General features: G+C 50.5%; 1 protein-coding gene across 1 annotated transcript; it reads left to right on the forward strand.

The window, feature by feature from the left end:
- Positions 1 to 2,285: 2,285 nt before the first annotated feature.
- On the forward strand, positions 2,286 to 15,235 carry CMPK2 (cytidine/uridine monophosphate kinase 2). Its single transcript, XM_045447829.1, has 5 exons — positions 2,286 to 3,142; positions 4,786 to 4,900; positions 5,826 to 6,027; positions 11,835 to 12,068; positions 13,523 to 15,235. The coding sequence occupies exons 1-5, from the start codon at positions 2,483 to 2,485 to the stop codon at positions 13,638 to 13,640; spliced, it is 1,329 nt and encodes a 442-aa protein (XP_045303785.1). The 5' UTR covers positions 2,286 to 2,482; the 3' UTR covers positions 13,641 to 15,235.
- Positions 15,236 to 17,775: the final 2,540 nt, after the last annotated feature.

Raw genomic sequence — 17,775 nt, forward strand, 5'->3', positions numbered from 1 at the left:
GGGTTTGGCCAGGATCGATCGTGGCTCTGGTCTCCCCTGGAGAGATGCTCTGAGTGAGCTGTGTTGACTCTTTCTTCAGGGGATGGCGCATAAGCTCTATTAGTGAGAAAATCAACTCCACAATACGATAGAATATTTTTCAGATTGGAAGCTCACAAATGCATCCAAAAGAACTTTATGAAAGAAACAGAAGGCTTATGGACTAGAGGGTTTACCTGTTCCTTAATAAAGCAGTTACTTACTAAATGTGTCTACTTTGGGGTCCTTCATTACCTTCTTTCCCAGGGTTTAGATTATAGAATCATCACTCCTTCCCGGATCTATTTTGTCAATTCTTATTTTCCAACGTCACCGCTTATTTTGTGACATTCAGACGTATTGATGTAGAATTGTATGTAATAGTCTTTGTTTTTGGAGGCCTTCGCAATCTGTGGCTTTTTCCTTTCTTGGATACCTATGCTGATTGCATTTTCTTTCTTCTTCTCCATTCGAATAGTCTACCTAGAAGTATATCTACTTCAGCAGGTTTTCCAAAACCAATCTCCTTTCCAACATAAATATTAGTGTTTTCATTTACTATTTATTAATTACTGCATTTATATTTATTAATTCTTCCTTTCTGCTCCCTGCCCCTCCCATGAACAGAGGGGCCAGGATAGCTTTAGTTTTCCCATTTAATACTCCAAGTGTTGAAAACTATGACTTAAAAAAATTTTTTTTCTAAATGTTTATTTATTTTTGACAGAGAGAGAGAGAGAGACAGAGAGACAGAGAGACACAGAGAGAGACAGAGCATGAATGGGGGAGGGGCAGAGAGAGGGAGACACAGAATCGGAAACAGGCTCCAGACTCCGGGCTGTCAGTACAGAGCCGGATGCGGGGCTCCAACTCACGGACTGAGAGGTCATGACCTGGGCCAAAGTTGGAGGCTTAACTGACTGAGCCACCCAGGCACCCTGAAAAATACGACTTTTTTAAATGAATGAAGCTGTGTTATCCATTCACCGAAAGACTTCACTGAAGGATCTTTCCAGCTCCCAGCTTCTCTGCTCTCCACCCACAAGGGTAGTTTGTTCCATCGAAACATCCACTTAAGTTGGGACCATCAGATTCTCTGTACAGGAATTTGAAACTGGAACTCAAAAATCTGACAGATTTTTGTTTTCCCTTTATGAGTGAAAATATTCTATCTTCAATTGTCAACAGATATGAAGGTTGACTGAGCACGGGGGGTGCAAGGTCTTCAATTTCACTGTCTTCTTGGTGGGGGGAGGTAGGTGAAACGGAGAGGAAAACAAAGAAAGGACAGAGGCAGTGGGGAAGGGGCGCGCAAAAAGGGTCAAGAGAGGCTCATGGGAGGACGCAATATGGGTGTTTTCTTCTTCTGTCTCCCATGTGCTGATTATACACGTGAAAACACTTCTGCCCGCTAAGTGCCCCAAAGTCAGATTGCTCACAGAGAGTAAGAATGATCCTGTTCTCCAAGAGCTGAACTGCCCCTGGTCTATTAACCCATAGTTTAACCTCAGGTCTAAAAGTTCCTGCTTGTCAACAAGTTGTATTCCCTTCGGGATTACACATGCACCTGCGCTGTATTCAAATTGCTTAAATCGTAAAGTTTATTTGCTCTCCGTTCGGCCAACGTTTTCCACCTTTAGCTCAGTTGTGAATTTTTGACTCTTCCCCATAGGATTTTGGTTTTCAGTCGGCCTGACCCTCATCGTCCAAGATACCCTCAGCTAAGCAGTGAGCACACAACGAACGATACGTCCAAACAGGTGTGTAAAAGCTGCCGCACAAGGACAGCGATACCGTCGACGGCGGACTTCTGGCCGATACAGCTGCTATCACCACCGACTGGGACCCGAATGGGGGCCTTTGGTTTGGCCCACGCGCACATCGGGAGACACCCGGGTTTGAGAGTCAGCAAAAGGAGAGGGGTAAGTCCCAGAAGAGGGAAAAGTGCTCCCCGTTTGGGCAGTCGGAGCAGCTGCTAGGACTTGGGTGGGAGTGAGGGCCAAACAGCCAGTCAGCGGGAGGGTTGAGGTTGAGCCAGCGGCCTGTGGGTAAGGAGTCTGCGCTGAAGGGCCAGTGAGGGTGGGGAGCAGCGAAGAGTCCCGATCTCTCTCTCTCTCTCTCTCTCTCTCTCTAACGCGCGCGCGCGCACACACACACGCACACACACCCTACCCGGGACGTAAACAACAGCGGAGGCATCGGCAGTGCAGGGCCTGGGGCCCCCGCCCCCAGCGCTGGGCCCCGGGCACCCTCGGGGTGGAAGCCGGGGGTGGGGACCGTGCGCGCCACCCGCGGCCGTCCCCTCCCCGCCGCCGCCGTTCCGGGCGCGACCGCGAGAGGGCGGAGGAGGCCGAGGCCGCCCCACCCCTCCCCCTCCCCCGCGCCCCGCCCGCCGGTCACTTCGCTTTCGATTCCCCGGTGGCGGGGGCGCCCCGGGCGCGGCGGGGGCGGGACCGGACGGGCCATGGCCTCCGCCCTCGGCCCGCGCGCCCCGCTGCCGCTCGCGCGTCTCCGCGGGGCCCGCGCTCTGGCCATGGCGCCGCCGCGCCGCTTCGCGCTGGAGCTGCCGGGCTGCGGCCTGGCCCACTTCGCCGTCGGCGGGGACGCCCCGGGCGCGCGCCTCGACCCCCGCGTGGCCGCGCTCCTGGGCCCGCCCGGCCGCAGCTACTCGCTGTGCGTGCCCGAGGCGCCGGGCGGCGGCTGCGCGGCCCGGGTGCGGGCGGCCCGGCTGCACCAGCGCCTGCTGCACCAGCTGCGCCGCGACCCCCTGCGGCGGTGCCAGCTGCGCCGGCTGCTGTGCTACGGCCCCGGCGGCGGGGCGGGCGGCGTGCAGCGCGGCTTCCTGCTCCGCGACCCCGGCGACAGCCCCGACACCCGGCGCGCGCTCTTCTCGCTGCTCGGCGACGCCCCGGGGGGCCCGCGCCTGGGCGAGTTCGTGGGCGACGCGCGCCAGCAGGTGTGGCAGAGCCTGTGGGAGCTGCGGGACGGGGCGGAGTGGCGGCAGGTGGGCCCCCGCGAGCGCGTCCTGGCCGCCCCGGAGCCCGCCCTGCACCCGGTGGTGCCTGACCTGCCCAGCTCCGGGGTCTTCCCGCACCGGGAGGCCGCCCGCGCCGTTCTGGAGGCGGTAAGAGGCCTGCCCCTTCCTCGCACTCGGGGTGGACCCCCCCCCACCCCCAGGCAAGGAGGAGTGGGTTCTCGGGTGGGGGTGGGGGGGGGGCCGGTCTATCCCGCCCGGGCGCTGTTGCCGCGGGGAACTGATTGACGTCCCTGGACAGATCGGGCCGCGAACCTGAGTGCCCGCCTCCGGTTTAGACGCTGCGGCTCTTTTCTGGATCCTCAGCCGCCTGGAACTTTCCCTCCGAGGCGGCAAGTGATGGATGTCCCGAGGCCGCGCTCGAGTTCCTGCCCTGAATGCGCGGGGAAGGCGCTGCGGGAGGAGGAAGGAGGCCGCTGGGTGCCTGGAGGGTCATGCCATCTGGGAAGCCGTCACACTGTTGGGAGGCCGGGGCATGAGTTTTGGGGAGAAAAGGGCCAGGGTTTGGGGTTTGAGAAACGCGGACTGAATCTGTGGCCGCCTGCTTACCAGCTGCCCGTGCAAGTGGCACAAGCCCCCTGTTTTTCCTGTCTCGTCTGTGAAACACTCCCCTTGAGGTGTTTCGGACAAGGAAACACCTGGGACACAGCAGGTGCTCCGGGAAGGAGCGCCGAGAATCTTCTCCCCGGGGCAGCCTGGGCAGGGCCTGGGGTGTCCAGACTCGACTTGCTGAGGCTGCACAATGGAGTTTATTCAGTGCCTTGTGCAAGCTTTTGGGGTAGTATTAAGGAGTGGTGAAGAGGGCAGGGCCAGTCTCCTGGGTTTAAATCCAAACTCCGGCATTTGTTACCTGTGTCCCTTTCAGTTTCTTAAACCCTCCTTGCCTCAGTTTCCTTAGTCTGTAGTTGGGAATAATAATGCTGCCACCCTCGCAGGGTTACTGTGAAGGCTGGCCATGTTAATCCTGGAGAAGCACGTAGAAGGTTAAGCGTGTGCATAAACAAACGTGTGGGCCTCGCTATAGAGCGGGAGAGCGGAGGCGAGAACTTTGAATGCCCAGCACCTCCTGTGCTGCTCCCTGGTGACCGCAGTGCAAGGCTGTCTTCTCCCCTCGTAGTGGGGGCAGGAAGGGACCGCTGACTGCTTCCGGGAGCTACAGTCCTAGCTGGTTTCCCACATCCCACATACTGCGCCAAGCGGGGCCTGTGCCCCCCAGTCGTGGCCTTCCCTCTCCTTCCTCTGGGGTAGCGGGCCCGTAAGGCTGAGGGATCTCAGCCGCTGTCGCCTTTTTGAGCCAGAGCTATTCAGTAGAAAATGGAGGGACTCAGCCCCTCTCAGGTTCAAAATTGCTTTTCTTTTTACATGTTTATTTTTGAGAGAGAAAGAGACAGAGAGAGACAGAGAGAGACAGAGCACAATCCGGGGCAGGGCAGAGAGAGGGAGGCACAGAATCCAAAGCAGGTTCCAGGCTCTGAGCTGTCAGCACAGAGCCCGACACGGGGCTCGAACCCATATTCCAGGCGTGGTAAGATCATCACCTGAGCCAAAGTCAGACACTTAACTGACCGAGCCACCCAGGCGCCCCAGCCCCTCTCAGGTTCAAAACAGCATGATTTTGGTGTGGTGTGAAACACAACTTATGTCTTATTAGCATTGGGCAATCTTGTTCTCAGCAATCAGATATTGCAAAAGCCCCGTTGCCTCACTACGGCTGCACACGCGTTGTTTTACAGTGTATACCCTTCATTCCTGAGGCCCAAGCAGTGCTCGACCTGGTTGACCAGTTGCCGGAACAAGTCCACAAAGGGAAGTTCCCGGTCATTGCTTTTGAAGGACTGGATGCCACAGGTAATATTACCTTTCGGTTACAGGCAAGGAGAGACATTGATCTCTCGTGGGAATAGACAGGGCTTCACAAGTACAACTTTATACAGAGCTCAGCTCGTAAGCTTCACGGCAGTGTCTGCTGTGTGCCACGCACGGAGCCGGGCAGGCGTGCGATGCAAAGGTGAATAAGGCCTTGAGTGGGAAGCCGGGGAGGGGTGGAGGGGCTGAGCCTCAGGTGCTCTGGCGACCACGAGAAGGCACTTAAGGCAGCCTCCGCGTGGGGGACGGAGCGTGGTTGGGGTGGCTCCCGGAGGGCTGTTTTCAGCGCAGATCAGAGCAGGTCAGGTGAGGAAGACAGAAGCGGTCCTCCGGGCGGAAGAAACAGCATGGGCCGAAGAGAAGGGACTTGAGCCAGCCTGGGGGCATTTGGGAAGCACAGGCCATTCCGAGGACCCTTTGGAAGTACTAGGAAGTGGGGGGCAGAAGCGTTGGAGCTGGCAGAGATCTCAGAGTACAACGGACATACCCACACTTGGCCCAAAACACAAAAGTAGGAGAAGTAAGGCTGTGAGGGCGGCGGGAGAACAGCCAAGGACAAGGTGGAGCCTGGGCTGAAGTCACGTGGTTCAGTGTGAGGCGGGGCTCCCCGGGTGCAGAGAGTGTGAGGGAGCAAGGAGGTTATCCCAGGGCCCGGAGGTCTCTGCCAGAGTTTATCATTACTTTGTGATATCTTTCAAGTGTTCTGATACCACACTGAACAAACCCAGGTTCCTGAAGGTCTGCATCTTTTTTTTTTTTTTTTATTTTAAATAATCTTGGTAGGTAATGAGCTACGCTGGTTTATGGGTGGAAAGAGTGTCTTTGCTCCGTCTGAGTTCATCTGAGCAGTTTGGGAGTGATACCGTGGCCATGGTAACGAAGCCCTGTGTTTGTATCTGGCCCGCAGGTAAAACCACTGTGACCCAGTCAGTTTCAGACACACTCGGGGCTGTCCTCTTAAAGTCGCCACCTGCTTGCATCAGCCAGTGGAGGAAAATCTTTGACGATGAGCCAACTATCATTAGGAGAGCTTTTTATTCTTTGGGCAATTATATTGTGGCTTCTGAAATAGCCAAAGAATCTACAAAATCTCCTGTGATTATAGACAGGTAGGTATGAAGATCCTGAGTTTGGCATTTTGTTCCCCAACGTTGTAAGTGTGTGTGTGTACCTACACATGCGTGTATTCAACTGTGTACGTTAAGTCAAACCGCGTGATGATAAGAATAGGAGGAATGCCTATGCTTTATTAATCACCTACGTCACAGGCTGGCATTTCGCTAAGAGCATGCATACCATTGTTCGATATCTGGAACAATTATGCGTGGTTAGTGGATACTACATGTTATCCCCAATTTACTGATGAGAAACATAGGTCTTCGAAAGGTCGGGGCGCCTAGGGAGCTCAGGGGTTGAGCGTCCAACTTCGGCTCAGGCTGTGATCTCACGGCTTGTGAGCTCGAGCCCCGCGTCGGGCTCTGTGCTGACGGCTCAGAGCCTGGAGCCTGCTTTGGATTTTGTGTCTCCCCCCTCTCTGCCCCTCCCCCGCTCATGCTCTGTCTCTCTCTCTCTCTCTCTCTCTTTCTCTCAAAAATAAACATTAAAAAAAAAAGGTTAAGTGACCTGCCAAGTGACAAAGCTAGAAATGGTGTATGAGGATATTGGCCAAAGGCTGTGCTTTTAGAAATTGATGCTTTCAGTGGTTCATTTGTTCACCGGCTTATTTGTAAAACACTGATTGGGCATCTCCTATGTGCCAAAGATTGCTCTCAATTTAGGGGATTCGGCGGTCCGTGAGCTAGACGATGCCCTGCTTGCGTGGAGCAGACATACTGTTGCAGGAGACGTTGATGGTCAAGTGCATAAAGAACTGTGATACTATCAGAGAGTGATAAATACTCCGAAGAGGGTAAAGCGAAGTGGGTATGGCTGAGGAAGGCCTGTATAAGGGGGTACCATTGATCTGAGCTCTGAACGCCCCAGAAGAGGTGGAAATGAAAACTGTGGAGTAACAGCGTTATGGACAGCAGAGTCAGTAAGAGCAAAGCCTACAGGCAGAGAGAAGTTGACATCATCCAGGACTAGAAACAGGCCAGTGTAATTAGCACATAGTGAACCAGGGGCTGCTTTCTGGGTGAATGAGCAGAGAGAGAGAGAGGCAGAGGATAGAGGAGAAGGGCCCGTAGGCCGAGAGAGTGTGGGTTTTATTCTGAGCGCCGAGGGGAGCCATTGGCAGGTTTCAGATAATGAAGTGATGTAAACTGATTTGTGTGTTTCCAATTCCATACGTGAGAAATAGCTCAACATACCACACAAATGGATGAAAGCAAGTTATCCTAGGCTTTAAATCACCGGGACTTGGTGGGATGGAAATTACAGTCGCGATGAGATCGCAGCTTGCTCTCATCAGGTTGCTGAGAACCAGTTAAAATGCCCTAATGCCCAGAGCTCAGAGCTGGCACTCACGTGCACGGATTGACGCCCTCCAGGGTGCTGGTGGGGGTGGAGGGCTAGGAGAGCAGTTTGTGGAGACACAGCAGAGTGGAGCCCGCTTCACCGCCTGAAGAAACCGAGATGCCTTCAGCTGTGTTCAGATACTGAAAAATGTGAAAAACCAAAGCCCATCAGTAGAAGAAAGGGTGCATAAACGCCAGCGTATTTGTAAAATGGGCCCCATGCAGCCACGTAGACCAGTGCAGAAATTACAAAACCGTAATCTGGAAAAATCGAGTTGCAGACGGGCGTTCAGTAGAGTGCATGCAAATTAAGACAAACTGTAGAGTACGGAGGGATGGAAGGTTATTGAGCAAATTCAGGAGAGGGCTAGGGAAAGAGACGCACGGTCGATAAACAGTACAAAAGGTCGTGAGCTGCGTTTACGTTACTGCTTCGCATCACGTGAATGTTTGTTGCCCTTTCTGCAATTTTGCTTATTTTTGGAAAGATAAGCAACCACATTGAAAGTATGACAAGAGTTCAGGAAAAAGCAGGAATCATAACTGTAAATCTCAAGGAATTTCAAGTAGGGAACACACCCAAGTATAGCCCGCACCCGTGTCCGGACTTAGGACCTCACCATCCCCCATAAAGCCATAAAGCCACCTCCTTCTCCCACCCGGTCACCGTCCGTTCTCCCCCCCCTGCCCCGTGGTAACTGCTGCCCTGACCTCCATCACCGTGGACCTGTTCCTTCTGTTTTTGAACTGCTTGTCCACGCAGGTGTGCCTTACTGCTCTTTGCGTCTGGCGGCCTTCATGCCGCGTATGATACTCCCCTTGCTGCTATGAACACGTTTTAACGTTTTTGTTTTATTTTATTACTATTTTTTTTTATTTTGAGAGAGGGAGAGAGTGTGTGTGTATGGGGGAGGGGCAGAGAGAGCCAGAGGGGGAGCGAGGATCCCAAGCAGGCTGTGCTCAACACAGGGCTCGAACCCACGAACTATGAGACGGTGGCCTGAGCCGAGATCGAGAGCCGACCGCCTAACCGACAGAGCCACCCAGATGCCCCTTGCTGTGGACATTTTTTACGTAACTCTGGTGCCTGTATATCTGCGGTTCTGGTGCAGAGATGCCCAGGAGCGGAGCTGCAGGGGCGTGGGGGTTCACATGTGTTCAACTTCAGCAAATATTCCAGAAAGTTTTTTGAAGTGGTTGAAACAACTCACAGCCACCCCCACCCCCCCACCAGCAGTGTTTGAGAATTCCCTTTGACTCGCATCCTGGTCGACACTTAGCATCGCCAGCCTTTTATGCTAGGCTTTCCCCTTGTTCAAGCTGGTTTGCCACATCTGGAAACTTCTACCCCTTTCTTGAAATACCTTCCCCTGTACTTTTTTGTATAGGCTTTTCTGTAGCTCTGCAACACCCCACGGAAAGGCGGTTCTGAGCGTGTACAGGAAATCAGGCCTGAGGTGGTGGGTTGCCGGGCAAGAGGAAAACAGTGAAAATGAGTTAGAAGCCGGGTACTCTCGTCGGAGCGACCATGCCAGGAGGTAGTTTTAACTTCGGGGATGGCAAGGTGGTTATTTCAAGAGGTTGAGGGTTGGCAAGAAGGGTGAGAAACTGCATTCCTTTGTGGGACTTCTTTGGGGGATGTTTTTGCCCCGTTATTAATAAGTGAATCTGCCATATTTGAGTTTTTTTTTGTTTTCATGCAGTGTCCTTTTTCAATGAGAAAGCCTGAACTTTCTCCTCGTATGGTGCGACTCGATGAGGCGCATTGTTTCCTCCGAGGTCCCAAGTCCCGAAGCTGCACTGGCTTCTGTGTGTAGGTGGATGCCGATCCCCTCCGCTCCCGGCTTCCTAATCCCTTAAAGGGAGGGAGCCCTCCTCGCTTCCCCGCCTACCATTAGGACTGGTGATGAATAGCCATTGAGTTGATACAGGGAGAAGTGCTTCGAAATAGCAAATCGCTATGAAGATACAAAGCGTTATTATAGAAGCTGTGTATAACGTGTGGACAAATTGCATCTGATTTGAACCCATGCGGTTTCCCTGAAGGCAGAATGGAAAATACTAACTAGCGGAGCGTCTGAAATTGATGGCCAGAGGGTGTGATTATTTGAAATGAGCCACGGCGTTGTCAGTGAGAGAGCTCTAGCTATAGAAAACCGGGCTCCCATTTTTACCTTGATTTTCCTTCTTTGTGTCTGCGAATCGTCGGCAATTTTGCTCTTTAAAGAGATACTGTATCACCTTGTCAAACGGGAAGAAAAGAGCAGTTATTTGTTGTCTGGGTGGGCTTTGTTCATGTGTAAAGATTTTAATGAAATCCATTTTAGACTATACCCTCATCTAGCTGAAAAAAACGAGGGAGACAGAGTAGTTTTTGATGGTGGCTGTGGTTAAGGTTGGCAACTTAATCACCCTCATTACCTTTAAAAGTCTATTCTTGCTGATGGTTTTTCTACAAAAGGAAGGCTTTTAAAATTAAGATGATATCAGCCTCAGTATTCATAGCTGAGTATTTAATTCAGTGAACACGGAACATGTGCAAAAAAGCAGAATAAATTGTAGTCTGGCTGCCAAGAAACAGAAAACCTGGACCCTTCATGGATTTATTCGGCTTGGGAGACGAGATGCATCTGAGAGAGAAGGTGAAAGCACACGCTTGGAAATGGTGACTCAGGGACGCGGCACAGAGAAATGCTTCCGGGCAGGACTCAAGGAGCTGGCCGATACGGTGGCCCCTTCTGGAGGTGGATGAGGGCTTCGAAGGATGGGTGGTGTGAGAATTGCTCACCTCCCAAATTAATTTTTATTTGTGTCTCCTTTTCAGTACCGTCTGGATCACCATCATTTGAAAATGCAGCTTTAGTTATAAGCAGTGTCTGCTAAACATTAGGAATTTTCTTTTCTTTTTTTTTTTTTTTTTTAATTTTAACGTTTATTTATTTTTGAGACAGAGAGAGACAGAGCATGAACAGGGGAGGGGCAGAGAGAGAGGGAGACACAGAATCGGAAACAGGCTCCAGGCTCTGAGCGGTCAGCACAGAGCCTGACGCGGGGCTCGAACTCCCGGACCGTGAGATCGTGACCTGAGCCGAAGTCGGACACTTAACTGACTGAGCCACTCAGGTGCCCAACATTTGGTGTTTTCTTTTTAATTTAATTAAATTAATTAATTTATTTTTTTTGGTGTTTTCTTATAATGACAGTGTGATACACAGATACGGTCTATGTTTGCGGCAACGGTGGAAGAGAAACGGGGTTTTGCATGCTTTTCATTTTCCCGATGAGGCAATTGAGACTATGTTGGCTTAAATGAGTTACCTGTGTCCACAGAGCAAGTAGGTGGCGGAAGGTAGATTAACACACAGCTCAGATAACACTGTGAATTCGTTTGGTAGATGCCAGTCCGTCCTTTTCACTGGGAAAAGTAGTTCAAGTCTCCAATGATTAAGAATTTAGGATTTTAAAACATTGAAGTTAGTAAGTTGAAAATACACACAAGGATGGGGCCATGGGTCCTTCTCCACCCTGGAATGTTTGTAACCGTTTCATAAATATCTGTGATGAGAGTCCTTTGATATTGAACTTGGAGTTTTGTAGCCTCTTAAAATTGGAATATGACATGAGCAGGTCAAGATTATAATAAGCTATGCCAATTAATGAAATGATTCCAATTTAGTCATATGCACACCCAGAGAACATTTATTGTGTACCTACTGTGTGCCACACGCTGGTTTCAGGTTTTGGAAGGCGGGAGTGACTAAACAAGAAATTTTCTAACGGAGGAGCCCGAAGAGGTCATGCCTATAAACAACTTGCTTTTCTTTACCGTGAGAAGTTCTTCCGTAGAGTCGGGCGTGAGGGGCATTGGGAGCCCAGAGGAGAAAACAGTGAGCTCTCCGTGGGGCTCCATCCGAGTGGGACTGTGCAGGCAGAGTAGGAGTTTTGCTGACTGAGAGCCTCACTCCCGCTGGAGGAAAGTGTGAAGACAGGCCCGCGTGGAGTCGTGTGCCTGGACACACACTGTAACTGTGTCTTCATGAGGCTGGACGTTTCCAGCAGGCAGTGGAAAGCCATTGGGCGTTTTGGAATATATGTTCTTTTTTTTTTTTTTTTTTTTAACATTTATTTATTTTTGATAGAGAGCACAACTCGGGGAGGGGCAGAGAGAGAAGGAGACACAGAATCTGAAGTGGGCTCCAGGCTCCGAGCTGTCAGCACGGAGCCCGACGCGGGGCTCAAACTCACGGACCGCGAGATCATGACCTGAGCCGAAGTCGGACGCTCAACCGACTGAGCCGCCTAGGCGCCCCCAGATTGAGTTTCGTTTATTGAACAAATTGCAACGCAGGGAAAACTTGAGCAGAGCCGTGCTGGCTTCAGCCTCTCGCGCGGCAGATTTTCAGGTGCACCTTGACCTTGGCCTCTGCAGGTGGAGATCTCACTCGTCCTCTCCTTCCCAGGTACTGGCACAGCACGGCCACCTACGCCATCGCCACCGAGGTGACCGGGGGTCTCCAGTACCTGCCCCCGGCCCATCACCCTATATACCAGTGGCCCAGGGACCTGCTCAGACCCGACCTGGTCCTGCTGCTCACAGTGAGCCCCAAGAAGAGGATGCAGAGAATTGAGGGCCGGGGCGTGGAGCGGACCAGAGAGGAAGCTGAACTGGAGGCCGACAGCATGTTTCGTCAAAAGTAGGTGTCCCGATGTGAACGGCAGGGGTTCCTGGCCGTGGCGGAGAGCCAGGATGGGCACCGGTTTTAGGAATGCGGAGGAAATGACGTTGTTCTCGTTGTTCAAACCCGAGAGGCAGCATCCCCCACAGTAGTTCAGCTCCTTCCGACGGTGCAGTTCCCACACGGCCACAGCATTGGTGACGCACGGCCACAGGGCATCGGGGCTTCCTTCCAGTCCTGGCTGTGCCAGGAACAGTGTGAACCCGGGGAAGACAATACACATTTCTGGGTCCTGGTTCCCCAGTCCTACTAGAATGGGCACAGAGCGCTGTCCGATGACCTCACTGTGACTTTTCCTTAGAAGGTGCTTCCCGTGTGTCAGGCATCTGGGTCCGGATGCTCTCCGATGCGCACGAGGGCGACGTTAGCCGTCTTTTACGGTTTACAAAACTGAAGCTCCAAGGATGAAGTGACTTGTCTGGATTTGCATAGCTACTGTGTAGGAAACCTGGGATTAAAATCAAGATCTTTTTTGATTTTAAAGGCAGTGCTTTTGTTTTCATGGGAAAGCTGTGGGACGGTAGCTGGAGACCCTGGACCAGAGCCTCACTGTTTTAGAGCCGAGGTTGAATCCGTTCTGTAGGACTGGTTTGAAAAGCCAAAGCGGGGTAGTTTATATAAATAAACAATCATAGCACCGCTGTCATCACACAGCCCTGTTATAAATAGTTAAATAACAACTCGGCTGTGTGCAAAGAAACCGTGTCAAGCAGTTTACTCGTATTAATTCAATTAGGCCTCGTGACACATCACCAGGAACGCATTATTTCAGCCCTCGTTTTACAGGTGAGAAAACCGAGGCGGAGGGGAAAGCAGTTTGATGAGTTCACTGAGCTAGTGAGTAGTAAACAGCACGTGTTACAACCACATGCTGTCGCGCTTCCCGAATGCCACCGGCCTCCGTCATTCCTACACGTCAAGGCTAGCTAACACCCGAAGGAGTTCTGGAACAACCTGGTGAATTTTTCAGAGACTCGTCTGTGAAGACAGTGTCCGTGCCGAGGGCCTCTGGCTTGTCTGAAATCCTTCGGGGCACAGACTGTGGAGCAATTTCCTGTGTGCCCAATTAGTTCACCTCTTGGAATCTGCTCCTTTCTCTGCAGAAATGGGGGTGACACGGTTCCCTTCCTCAGGTCACCCTGAGTATGAAAACAGAAGAATCACGCAGGACGCTGATGCCAGTATAGAAAACAGGTAGCCGTAAAGGCTAGCTAGTAAACATGACTCTGAATTTGTTATTGATTAACCAAAACGTGTCACACGTCTCCTGCGGACAAAGCTAGCGGCTGAGGGCAACAGCGAGATAAATCAGGTGGGGCCCTTGCTGCGTGCATCCTGGTGGGGAAATGGCATTTGTGTGTAGAGCCTTGTTAAACAATAAGCCGACTCTTTTCATTTCTGCCTGTCCCCAGGGTAGAAGTGTCCTATCAGCGGATGGAGAACCCCGCCTGCCACGTGGTTGATGCTAGTCCCTCGAGAGAGAAAGTCCTCCAGACGGTTTTAGGCATAATCCAAAATAATTTTAGCTAATTGTAATTACTCCAAAATGTAATTCTGCATTTTGGCAGATTTGATGTTGTTTGATACATCTAGGCCCACGGCGGGGTACACGGTTTTCCCAGATTTCTGTCGCATAACCATGGCGTGTGCTAGAAAGCCGAAGACCAGACCATTTCGATTTTACCTACACCGTTATACTCCCTTCTGACCAAAGGACCCATCAAGGTTGAGACCGTCACGTTCCAGCCAGAGATCAGTGATTGCTTTCTTCAAGTGTAACAAACGTTTTCCTGGAATGCGTTTTCAGCTACGTTCCTACCAAATCCCTCCAAGTTTCGTCTTATCCAGAAAGCATGAGGTATACAGAAATAACCAGGAAGATCTTCCAAATCGGTGGAAGCCCCTCCGGCCCCTCCCATACCTCCTCTTGGGTCACTGATGAGACCCTGATGTGACATAGTTACCTCCTTCCCAATATGGCCTCACTCCGTCATTGGGGGGCTCAGCCCTGATCTTAGAGCTAAATGCTCCTGAAGAAAGGGTCCACATGTCCTGGCTGTCTGAGGACAACGCCCACAGGGTCGCCTTGTGGGTAGGCGACACTTACAAAGAAGACATCTGATTCGTGTCTCGCAACCCCTGCGACGATCCCCTCGTGGTCAGAGGCAAATATAGAGACTGCCAACCCAGATGCTCTCAATACAAATATACCAACCCACTTTGGATTATGTTCTGTTTATTTATGTTCCTTTCCTTTCCTCTGAAAACACGGCTTTGGATATAATGAGTGTTTTGGACTAAACTAGATGCATTAAAGCTTAGCCAATGCAGCAATATATTTATGTTGATATTTACATCATGTTTCTCCTCGGTGGAGGGGCTATGCTTTACTAATTAAAATCAAAGCCAAGAAGCTAAAGGCAGTACTTGTGTATTTTCATTACACAGATTTAATTTATCTTGCTAAATAAGCCCAGTGGATCCTGGAATGGGGTTTCTTAGTAAATTATCTTGCACTTGAATGTCTTATGATTACATATGAAATCAGCTTTGAGATCTGTTTGCTTAGGAAAAAGAAATGGCTGAGGAAAGAGGAAATTTAATAGCTCTGTGGCCTTGGGTGAGTCGCTGAACATCAATAGCCCATGTAACTTGATCTGAAAAGTGATAATCATCCTTTATTTGTATTAAGGAGTTGGCTGAACCAGGTGATTACCTAAAATCCCTCTGGTTCTACGATAGATGAAGCTTGCAACTTGTTTTGGGGGGAATGTCTTCTTGCCAAGACACTTAAGTCTTAGACAAGGCCTTATCCGGTTATGTGGGGACTTGAATTATAATAAATTTCATATTAATAACTGTATCATACTGTCTTTCAAAAGAATTCCAGGTAATTTTTATATAATATATTTGCATATATAACTATGTAATTGGTTTCTGTTGAAAATATTTTTAAAAGCTAATAAAGAGCATTAGGTTTCTGTAAGATGTGATATCTGTGTCCTTGGTATTATTTAGTCTGAACATTTTGAAGAGCTTGTGTTGTTGGCAGTCTAGGAAAACAAACATTTCATGCCTGCCTTCTGTACCTCGCAAATGAATAAAGTTGTTGGGATTGTCCAGTTTATAGTGGTGTCCCCCATATATGTTGTTTTTTCTGGGGCGTCCCTCCAGTGTGGCTTCCTGGAATTTTTGGTCAGCAAAGTGGGGAGGTGTGAACTCGTGGGCCAAGTGGGATCTCTGGTCAAAGTGATTTCAGAGGAAGGGGGGTGTGTTCACTTTCTTGTAAACGCTGTTTCAGGAAAGTAGAATCTTTTCTTCATTGCAGATATTAAGAAGAAGAAATCGTTCTTTGTACACTTGGGTTCTTTCATGCACTGATAGGTGTGTGATTTATGGGCATGAGACGAGACAGCACCTCCTACCCAGAAACTTGATGACAAGGAATCATTCGCTTGGCTCGGTTTCGTGACAAGTTGGGTTTCGCTTCTGGTCTTGTGATAGACCTTTGGTTGTCCCAAGTATTTATTCTCCCTTTCTTCCACAGTAATAGAATTTTTGACTTGACACATGGCTGCCAAGAATTAGGAGTACATTCCCAAGGCTTCCTTGCAGCTAGAGTGGCCAACTGGGCACGTATAGGTCTTCCAGGAACCTGTGAGCAGAGGGGCGTATGGAGCGTCGCTTCCTCTGCTGACCCTTCACGCTGTCTGGTATTCGGCCGTGACAGCCTTCCTGGGACCGAGGGACAAGGGTGACACTGTGGAGGTGCAGAGGCAACGACAGGAGGCTTGAACGGAGGCTGCCTTTATTCCTGAAAACAGATGTGGACGAGGGATGAATGCGTAAAGGGCATAAAGGGCATCTACTTAGGGAAGGGCCGTCAGGCAGACCCAGGGCACGTATGGTACCTCAGATTCCTCCTCGTCCACAGCCTGCCTCTCTCAGTGGCACGTTCTGAACTCTTTTTTGTTTTCCAGAGTGTTTTGTTTTTATTTTTATTTTTTTTGCTGCACCCTCTCTCTGTGACCTCTCTGTCTTCTAGGAGCAATGTGTAGCATATTTTTCTTTTAAAGATTTTCTTTTTCTTAAGCAATCTCTGCACCCAACATGGGGCTCGAACCCACGGCCCTGACCTCAAGAGCTGCGTGCTCTACTGACAGAGCCAGTCAGGGGCCTGAACTGTGTAGCATCTTCAAAGTGCTTAGGCCCTGGGATCTTCTTGGAATGTGTACCAGGGAAATAGTCGGTGAGGCACATACAAATGTTATATCATCTCCGCATGACACACTTCAAGTAAATGGGGCATATGTATGTATTTGCATAATGTATATGTAGAATATGTATCCGTTAAATACATCAGGGTAGATCCTTTATTATGAAGATATTTATTTATTTATTTATGAGAGAGCATGTGCCCCTGTGTGCGTGAGTGAGGAAGAGCAGAGAGAGGGAGAGAGAGAATCCCAAGCAGCCTCCGTGCTGTCTCGAACCCACGGAAGCCCAAGAGCCATGAGATCGTGACCTGAGCCGAAATCGAGAGTCGGCCGCTTAACCGACCGAGCCACCCAGGTGCCCCGAGGGCGAATCCTTTTAAGGGACTCCTAAGCAGAGTACAGGACACCTAAGAAGGTGTAAAGCATCAAAAATACTTTTCTCTCAGTGAGAGCCGGTGATTTCAATTTCAGCCGAAAGCAAAGATACAGCTGAAATTATTTTATGGCATTTCACTAGGTTGGCAGGTCCAGGATGGGAGCTCTGTGTACGTGAGGGCAACAATATGATTGCAGGTGTGCTGGGAGACGGGTGTTTCTGGCCTTAGGCTTTCTTCGTATGCAGGCTGTTGTTTTTCTTTGAAGCTGGGAGCCAGACCGTAAGCTATGTTTCACGTTGGCAAATAACGTCCACTAGCAAGTTCGTTTGAACCTTAGGCTTCTGTAAAGGTAGCTGTGTTCATATACTTGGATATATTTCTCGTGGGAGCAGGGAGAGGAGAAATGAATGCTGTCCTTTTTCCCCCAGAAGGTTTTACTTTCTTCCTCACTTTATTAATGTTTAATTTTTTAAATCTTTATTTATTTTTGAGAGACAGAGACAGAGCACAAGTAGGAGAGGGGCAGAGAGGGAGACACACAGAATCCCAAGCGGGCTCCAGGCTCCGGGCTGCCAGCACAGAGCCCGACGCGGGGCTCGAACCCACGGGCCATGGGATCATGACCCGAGCTGAAGGCGGACGCTTAGCCGACTGAGCCACCCGGGCGCCCCGTTTTTTCCTCACTTTAAAAGCTTCATGAAATCCATTCAGCCTGTTGGCGCAATTTGCAACTAGGAGAAGATGTTTTCCCTTTGCATTTGGTCTTTCTCACGAGCACCGTAACTGGTTAGTGGAGGAAACAGGTTTATTCCTATCAGATGTAAACTTGATGTGATCTTTTAACAGGCCCTCTAGGTAATGCACACTCTTGGAGAGAAAATGCCCAGTGGCTCAGATTCCCCCATCTTCCAAGCCTCACGCTGGCCTTTCTCCGAGATGGCATCTGGGTGGCTGGAGCCTAGAATGTCATTTAGGCCACCTTGAAGATGAGGGGAAAGGGGTCTGTCGTCAGCGTGCCCTCTCTCTAACTGGGTGTGGATTGCCCTGATGGCACAGGCAACTGAAATGTGT

The sequence above is a fragment of the Leopardus geoffroyi genome, chromosome A3 (genome assembly GCF_018350155.1).
Source record: "Leopardus geoffroyi isolate Oge1 chromosome A3, O.geoffroyi_Oge1_pat1.0, whole genome shotgun sequence".
NCBI lineage: Eukaryota > Metazoa > Chordata > Mammalia > Carnivora > Felidae > Leopardus > Leopardus geoffroyi.

Excerpts from the sequence above, each read along its gene's own strand:
- CMPK2 (XM_045447829.1), top strand. The coding sequence starts at position 2,483 with ATGGCCTCCGCCCTCGGCCCGCGCGCCCCGCTGCCGCTCGCGCGTCTC. Across the intron at positions 3,143-4,785 it reads CCCGCGCCGTTCTGGAGGCG|TGTATACCCTTCATTCCTGA; the intron begins GTAAGAGGCCTG and ends GTTGTTTTACAG. Across the intron at positions 12,069-13,522 it reads GACAGCATGTTTCGTCAAAA|GGTAGAAGTGTCCTATCAGC; the intron begins GTAGGTGTCCCG and ends GCCTGTCCCCAG.